This window comes from Sciurus vulgaris (assembly GCF_902686455.1).
Source record: "Sciurus vulgaris genome assembly, chromosome: 16".
Lineage (NCBI taxonomy): Eukaryota > Metazoa > Chordata > Mammalia > Rodentia > Sciuridae > Sciurus > Sciurus vulgaris.
Genome location: NC_136477.1, coordinates 230,247 through 238,440, shown reverse-complemented (window position 1 = coordinate 238,440; position 8,194 = coordinate 230,247). Strand labels below are relative to the sequence as shown.

Sequence of the window (8,194 nt, the reverse complement as noted above, 5' to 3'; positions counted from 1 at the left end):
GCTGCAGATGAGATCAGAGGGAGCAGGGTAGAGGACACAGGCTGAAGTGAGGCTTGGTGCCAGAGGGAGCAGATGGGTCTTTTAAGCACAGGGGTGCTGAGAGATCCTTGGGTGGGCGGTTTGGAGTTGACAGGGCAGGACTTGGGGAGGAGATCTAGTGTCTGGTGGGAGTTGGGCAGTGTGGGCAGAGGGCTCATGTGCACTTTGTTCCTCACCTGTGGCCATGGGTCCTCCAAAGTGCAGCCCCTCAGCCCCACTCTGTCCTCGTGGAGTCCCATGTTTCTGGGGCCTGCTGGGATGCCCAAGATCTCCCTGCTTTGCCTTCAAAAGCAAGAGGAAGCAGCCAAGTCTGCACACCTGGGTGGGAGAGCAGGCCTGGCCCAACACGCCCATCCTGCTAGCTGGGTTGGGGCCTGGGGTGCCCCCGTGCTCATGTGGGTGGGGAGCAGGATGCCCTGATGCTGGCCCCAGAGGCTCCCCCACCCCACCCCTTTCTACCTTCAACTACCCAGTCAACAAACACTCCTTGCCTTGGCCTTGGCCTCGGGGAGATTTGGGGTGGGGGATGGAGGGCACAGGAGAGTCCTTGGGTCAAATTTGGCTTCTGGGCAGGCTGAATGAGCTGCTGGCCTTCACTAGGCTGCCATGAGTCTGCCCAAGGGGACAGGAGGGCTTGCTGTGGGCTCCAGCCCCAGAGAGCAGAGAGCTCGTTGTGAGTGCCCCTAGGGTAGCCCAGAGGTGAGCCCAGGCCCTTGACGCAGGAGCCAGCCAGGCCTCCTGGGAGCCTGCTGAGAGGCCTGCTCTTCAGGTTCTCCTGGCCCCGCAAGGGAGAAGACGGCAGAGGTGTTGCGTGGCCGTGGGCTGCTCTTCATTCCACCCTGCTTCCTCTGGGCTTGTGCTGGGGCTGCCTGGCAGGCTTGGACTCATCTGGCCTCATCTGGGACCCACCCCTTCTGCGGGCCCCCGCCTTGGGGTCAGGACTTCCGCCACTCAGCGTGCGATGGGCATCCCCTCTTTCCAGCCAGGAGGCTGTGCTGAGGGCCTGGGGGACCCTGTTGGCCCCTGGGCTGTCAGGGAGTCAGGAGGCTTCCTGGACTTGGGGCTTCATCTGCTGATTGATGCAGAGCTGGCTGAGCTTGGCTGGTGGGGTCAGGCTCCAGGCCTTACAGGCTGGGCCAGCACCTCCCTGGCTGGGATGCTCTCTTTCCCTGCAGAAGCATCTGCCAGACTGGTGACCACTGCTTGGCCTGAGACCTCTTGTGCTTGGCCTGGTGACTAGTGTCTTCACTCTGAGGTGAGATTCAGGGTCTGAGTCCCAGAGAGATTTGGACACTTGCCTGAAGTCACACAGTGGGAAGTGTGGGCACAGGGCTTGAGCCCAAGCCAAGCAGTTCCAAGCTATTTTCCAGAGTTCCTCAGCAGAGTGAGCTTGGTGTCCTCCTGGACAGTCCCTGCCTTTGACTGGGCAGTGGTGGGGCTGGAGCCTCTTCAGGCCTTGGGGCACTTGCTGCAGGATGGCTGGTTGAGAATCCTCTTCCCTGCTATTTGCCTGGGAAATAGTTGCTCAAGGCTGCAGTGTGACAGGCTGGGCCTGGGTGCCTTCCTCCAGAGGCTACAGGCCCAGCAGGCAGGGGGCATCTGCCCAGCAACTGCCCCAGATGGGGCTCAGGGATGTCAGATGGCTGTGCGGCTCTCCAGGCTCCCTGGAAGTGGAGTGAGTGGCAGGCCTTCAGTGTGTCTCCCCAGCAGACTGCGGGGTGCCCTCATGAGGGGCGGCACAGAGGAGGGCGTGGCCGTGTTTGTGGGTGAGCAGAACTGGACAGTGTCGCTCCCTGTCCTCGAGCCACCTGCTCCAGGGACGGAGGTGCTGGAGGCTGGGCACTGCCCGGCTCCCTGCTCCACCCCAGCCCTGGCCCAGCGTGGGTCGTGAGGCAACTTCGGCCATTCCCGGGACACGGCTGGCTCCTGAGGTTCAATGATTTAATAAAGCGCAGCACCTGCTGCACAGGCTGGTCCTGGTCATACCATATCTTGCTGGTTCTCACACAGGGAGACTGGATGGGGAAGTGGCTGCCTTGGTTCCAGACAAGGAAACTGAGGCTGTGGGGCAGGGTGAGGATGGAGGTGGCAGAAGGCTGACTGGCAGGCCACTGGGCAGCTGGTAGCAAGGGGCTGGTGATCTCAGTGTGCCCTGGCCTTGCTTGAGCCCTGGCCTCCCCCTCTCTTGCCCATCTGCCAGCGGCACGCCCCTTCCCCCCGCCCGGTGGTCTGGCTCATTTTGTCAGGAGTCACCACACCTCCATGCATGGCATGCCTCCCGCTGGGGGCCAGAGCTACCACCCTCAGGCTCTCCCATTGCCCAGGTCCCTGTCCCAGCAAGCTTGTCCTCAGCCGCCTTGACCTGAAGTGAAGGTGCTGCCCTGGGCCCTTGGGGGCTGTGCAGAGAATGCCGCTGGGCAGCGAGTGATCAGGCTTTGGGGCTGGCTCTGTTTCTTTTCTTCTTTGGTTTATTTATTTATTTGTCTAGTATTTATTTGTTCTTTCTAGTTATACCTAACAGTAGAATGCATGTTGAGACACCATACATACATGCAGTGTGACTTCCCATTCTTGTGGTTATACATGACGTGGAGTTTCACTGGCCACATATTCATATATGAACATAGAAAAGTGACGTCCAATCCATTCTACTGCCCTTCCCATTCCCATCCCCAACCCTTCTCCCAATGCCCCTTGCCCCATCTGATGACCCTCCATGCCCCATCTCCATTGAGTCAGCATCCCCATATCAGACAGAACATTCTGCCATTGGTTTCCTGGGATTGGCTTATTTCACTTAGCACGGTAGCCTCCTGTTCCATCCATTTATGGGCAAATGTGATAATTTCATTCTTCTTTAAGACTGAATTCAATATTATTATTTAATATTTCATTGTGTATATGCACATCTTCTTTATCCATTCATCTGTTGAAGGGCGCCTAGGCTGGTTCCATAGCTTAGCTATTGTGAATTGAGCTGCTATGAACATTGTTGTGGCCATGCTGATTTTAAGTCTTTGTATATATGCTGAGAAGTGGGATAGCTGGGTCAAATGGTGGTTCCGTTCGAAGTTTCCTAAGGAATTCCATCCTGCTTTCCAATACACAGTCCCACCAGAAATGAATGAGAGTGTCTTTCCCCCCACATCCTTGTGGGGTTGGCCCTACTTCTGGAGGGAAACCCTCACATTCATCTACACCCCTGAGCGCAACAGAACTCCCTGCTGCATGGGCTGGGGTGGGGGTTCAGTCGCCAGCCCCAGACCGCAGACCGTGTTGAGCCCGGAGCGTCACGGGCTGGGGAGGCCGGAGAGGGGCCAGGGCGCTGCTCAGAGGCCCCAGGCCTGGCTGGCTGGGTCTGGGCCGCAAGGACTCTGCAGCCTGCAGCCTGCAGCCGCGGCCCCCGCCGGGCACCGGGAAGCTCCGCCCCAGGTGCGGCGGCCGCACTCGGAGGAATACGGCGCGGTGGGCGGTTCCGCGCTGGCGGGTGCTGCGCTGCAGCCGCTCGGAGCTGCGCCCGCCTGTGCAGAGCCCTGCGAGTCTCCAGCCTCGTCCCGTGGCAGGTGAGTCAGGCCCGCCCGGGTCCCGCACCCGCGCCGGGGCGAGTCGGTGCGCCTGGGTGGGCTCGCCGCGCCGGCCTCCAGACCCTCGGCCCTCCCCCGCCCCAGAGCGCGCCGTGGCGTCCGGGGAGAAGCCACAGGTGGGCGGGCGCCGGGGGCGGGGCCGGGCCGGGGCGCTGGGCACCCCTCCCGGTGTCTCCCTGGGGCCTGGGCTCCCGAGACCCTCAAGCCCGGCCGGGCGGGAGAGCGGCTTCGCCCCTGGGCTGCCTCCTCGGCTCCTGCTCTGAAGTTTAGCCGACCCCTGGGAGGGGGAAGCTCCACCCCTGTCTCTGGCGGCAGGGCTGGGACACCCCCAGAATGACCCCCACTGCCCCTCTGGCCAGGTCCCTGGCAGGCGGCCCTGGTGGACAGGGGCTGCTCCTGCCCCCTGCTTCTCTTCCCAGACGCTGCTGCTCCTCTCCGGCTTCGCGCTTACTGCCCCCATGAAAAAAACCAATATGTGGTTCTTGGAGCGGCTTCGTGGATCTGGGGAACACGCCGCCCCCCGGGGAGTCGGGAGTGAGTCGGGGGACAAGGCCTCCAAGGGGCCCCTGTACAGCAACGTGCTGACACCCGACAAGATCCCCGACTTCTTCATCCCCCCCAAGCTGCCCTCTGGCCCAGCAGAGGCCGAGGGGCCGGCTGAGCTGGGCCCCTCGGGCTCAGAACAGAACCTGGCGGCGGCTGCGCCCCGCCGCTCCCCGCGGAGCCCCCGGCTGCCTGCCAAACTGGCCGCAGAAAGCAGGAGCCTGCTGAAGGCCGCCACGAGGCACGTCATCCAGATCGAGAGTGCCGAGGACTGGCCGGCCGAGGAGGCCCCCAGCGCCGACCCCCAGGCCCAGGGCGCCATGTCTCTGCCCTCGGTGCCCAAGGCCCAGACGTCCTACGGTTTCGCGACGCTGGCCGAGAGTCCCCACACCCGGCGCAAGGAGTCCCTCTTCCACAGTGAGCACGGGGCCCTGGCCCAGGTGGGCTCCCCAGGCACAGGGCGCCGGCGGGCAGGCGCCAGGGCCAACGGGGGCGAGGGGGCGCCCAGGGAGGCCGGGGGGGCCCTAATGAGCCCCAGCCGCTACTTCAGTGGTGGCGAGAGCGACACGGGGTCCTCGGCTGAGTCCTCCCCGTTCGGGTCCCCGCTGCTCTCCCGCTCTGTCTCGCTGCTCAAAGGCTTCGCCCAGGACGGCCAGGCCAAGGTGAGCCAGCTTAAGCACTCCGTGGGTCGCCATGGCTCCCTGTCAGCTGACGACAGCACACCGGACACCAGCCCCGGGGTCCGGCGCCGCCTGACCCGCCGGGCTGCCCCGGAACCGGGTCCTGAATCGGGCCAGGTACCTCGAGGGGAGCACACCGTCCGGTTGGGCCCCAGGGGCAGTGTGCGGCTGCTGGCCGAGTACGAGGCGGCCCAGGCCCGCCTGCGGGTGCGCCTGCTGGCCGCAGAGGGCCTTTATGAGCGTCCCTGCGATGGCCGCAGCATCAACTGCTGCGTGGGCCTGTGCCTCGTGCCCGGCAAGCTGCAGAAGCAGCGCAGTACCATCATCAAGAACAGCCGCCACCCGGTCTTCAACGAGGACTTCTTTTTTGACGGCCTGGGGCCCGCCAGTGTCCGGAAACTGGCCCTCAGGATCAAGGTGGTTAACAAGGGCAGCAGCCTCAAGCGGGACACGCTGCTCGGGGAGAAGGAGCTGCCCCTCACCTCCCTGCTCCCCTTCCTGTGAGGTGCGGAGGGAGGAGCCCTCTCCCTCCATGTGGGCCTGACAGCAGCACTTCTGGGGCCAGGATGCACAGGGAGGTGGGCTTGCACTCATCCTGGGCCTGGCCTCGATGCCCTGGGGGTGTCCTGGATCACAGTGGCGACCAGATATGATTTTTCATGACATGACCTGTTGGAAGAGGAGGGTGGGCTGCTTCCCAGGCTGAACGTCCCCCTCCTCTCTTCCGTGCAGTGTCTGAGGTTCTCACGGTCTGGGAATTGCCAGGTGGCTGAGGCCCTGGGCAGAGTTCAGCCTTCCTTGTTCTGCTCCCTGCTCTGCCGGATGCCCTCCTGGGCCCTGAGGTGAGGGGTGGGGTGCCCCTCCACTGTGTCTGGAGCGTGTGGACAGCTGCTGGGCTGGACCCAGGAGGCCTCGTGGATGAGCCTGCCCTTACCTGCAGCACCGCTGTGCCAGCTCTGCTCCTCCAGGTTCAGTTCAGCCTGTTGCATTTGGGTGCAGGAAGTCCACTGCTCCTGGGGGCGTCTGGAGCCAACCGCAGTGGAAGTGCTTGCCACGCTCCTCTGCCTGTGACCCCTCCATGTCCCTGGGGGTTGTCTGTCTGCCCTGCGGGCCATCCCTCGGCAAGCCCTTCCCCTAGGCGTGTACATATGGCTTGGTGGTGGGGGGGTGGGGTTCCTGACTGGCTCTTCATGTGGCTGGCTGGCCCATTGGTCTCACTATGTTGGCTGTGGGTTCTTGAAGGACTGTTTCCCACAACCACAAGTCAAGTGTGGCAGGCTGCCTGTGGGCATGGTGACCAGGGTGAGTCTGTGGCTCCCAGGTTGTCCGCCACTGCTTGGCTGTTACCCCTTGTACCCCCTTGTTCCTTCTGACCCCAGATTTCCAAGTCCCACTAGGAAGGTGCAGGAATGGACTCCCTGGGATCCAAAAGCCTGTTCCTGCTTTGTGTTGAAGGAGGGGCTGCCTGGAGCCACCTGTCCCATGCCTGGTCCCCTTTTCTCTACATCCTGGAGCATCCAGGGCACAGGCCTGTCAAGGGGGGCAGCAGGCAGAGGCCTGTGTGAGGCTGAGTGCTCAGAGCCACACCTCCCTTCTCGGACTCTGATCTCCCCTGTTCCCTGTTCTCCCTGGGGCCCCGTTTTGTATACCCTGCACTGTTTGATATCTTTGTGTTTGAAGTTGGCTGTGGATAAATCCTTAAGACACCTCACCCCAAATGTGCCTGTTTATAAGTGCTGTTTTTGGTGCAGTAAAGTGTTTTGAGAATGCAGTGACGGAGGTCTGCCTGCTCTGCTGGTGAATGACCAGAGGGAACTCGTCTGGATTCCAGGGAGTGTGGCTGGAGCCTGAGCTCCTTTCTCACCCTATGCTTGGGAAGAGGCCTGGGTGGCAGCAGATGCCAGGCTCTGTTGCCAGCAGGCCTGGACACTGGGCTCTGCCCCCACCTGCAGCCACACCAGCTCCATCTTCCAGCAGCTCCCAAGCACGGCTTGGGTATCCGTGGGCAGGCCGAGCTGGGAGCCTGGAGTGGAGCCTGCGCTGGCACCGTCCTGCCCATCAGTGGGACCAGCCTCACCCTGGCCTGCAGTGTGCCACAGAGATGGGCTGCAGGCAGCAGAAGGAGGCTGATCTGCGGGTGTGCAAGCCCCCTTCTCTGTTTTAGACCTGGGCGGGCACGGCCACTCCTCTGGGAAGCTCTCTGGGTCCTCTTGCCCAGGGAAGGGTCTTCCCTCTGTAGGTCCTTCCTCAGCTCGCTACATCGGTGTGCGGGGGTCCCGGGACTGACGGGGCTCTTGGGTTCCAGCTCTCCACTCCTGCAGGGGTCCAGGAGGCCACCCAGGGCACTACCAGCCCCACCTGCTGCTGGACCCTGTGTTCAGCGTGGGCTGCTGACCCCTTGCTGCTGGGGGATGGCTGCATCTGCAGCGATTCTGGGTCTCTTCCTCTCCACCAGAGGCTGCCCCTTTACGGGTGGGGAAGGGAGGTGCCGACGGGAGGGCTGGTCTGGCCTTGAGTCCAGCACCCTCAGAACAGCACCAAGCAGGCCCTGGGCTGGGTTGCCCTAGCTGAGGGCTCAGTGAGGCCCCCACCAACTTCAACCAAAGCTCCATTCTGAGACTCTTGGGACAGGCCATGACCCCCACTGTCCTCCCAGAGCCCTGCGTCTCCTTGTCCTTTAGGTGCTGAAGCCTGTCCCCCTCCGTCCCCAGGCTGGGCTGTTCTTGCTCACTCATGGACACAGACCACCAAGGAGCCGTGTGCAGAGCTAGGGTCCGTGCAGCCCCCACCCCCGCTCCCGCTGCCAGTTGAGCAGCGCTGAGGAGGCCTGTTTGTCCCGGGATGTGTTGCCAGGGCAACAGGAGCCTTCGCGCCCATCCTTGCCAGCCGCTCATCGGGCCTCCTGTGTGTGAGCTTGATTGCGTCTGTGTGCTGGCACATGCCAGGAAGGCATGCACGTGTCCCTGTCGGCTCCCAGGGGCAGCGGAACCGTCCTGCATGTCAGGGGATCACATGTGTGAGCTTGGGTGGGCAGCAGGTCCACCATGGGGTGCACCGTGCACCAGGCTGCCGCGCCACCCTATGCCGTGTGCTGCCTGTGCACATGTGTGTGCTGTGCATGAGGCTGCTGTGGAGGTGTGTGCCACCCAGGCCCCAGCACACCCGCCCCGCCGAGCCCTGCTCTGCCCTCCCCAGCCCCTCATTCACCGTCTCCCTCCAGGGCAGCCCCCGATGAGGCCAGCCCTGTGCTGCCCGGTTGCCTGTGACAGCAGTTCTGGCAGGTCAATTGCCATCGCACTTGCTGAGGACTTAGAACACGGCAGCGATGTGCATGTTGGCCCTGTCCCC

General features: G+C 62.9%; 1 protein-coding gene across 2 annotated transcripts; it reads left to right on the top strand.

The window, feature by feature from the left end:
* The first annotated feature begins 3,967 nt into the window (after nt 1–3,967).
* C2CD4C (C2 calcium dependent domain containing 4C) lies at nt 3,968–6,564 on the top strand. 2 transcript variants are annotated; one of them, XM_079116594.1, is made up of 2 exons: nt 3,968–5,263; nt 5,579–6,564. In XM_079116594.1, the coding sequence occupies exons 1-2, from the start codon at nt 4,082–4,084 to the stop codon at nt 5,690–5,692; spliced, it is 1,296 nt and encodes a 431-aa protein (XP_078972720.1). In that variant the 5' UTR covers nt 3,968–4,081; the 3' UTR covers nt 5,693–6,564. The 2 variants fall into 2 exon arrangements, with proteins under 2 accessions (XP_078972720.1, XP_078972721.1); XM_079116595.1 differs by having other exon boundaries at nt 3,968–5,660.
* The last annotated feature ends 1,630 nt before the right edge of the window (nt 6,565–8,194 follow it).

Coding starts and splice junctions, on each gene's coding strand:
- C2CD4C (XM_079116594.1), top strand. CDS start 4,082: ATGAAAAAAACCAATATGTGGTTCTTGGAGCGGCTTCGTGGATCTGGG. Junction 5,264..5,578: donor AACTGGCCCTCAGGATCAAG/GTGGTTAACAAG, acceptor TCTTCCGTGCAG/TGTCTGAGGTTCTCACGGTC.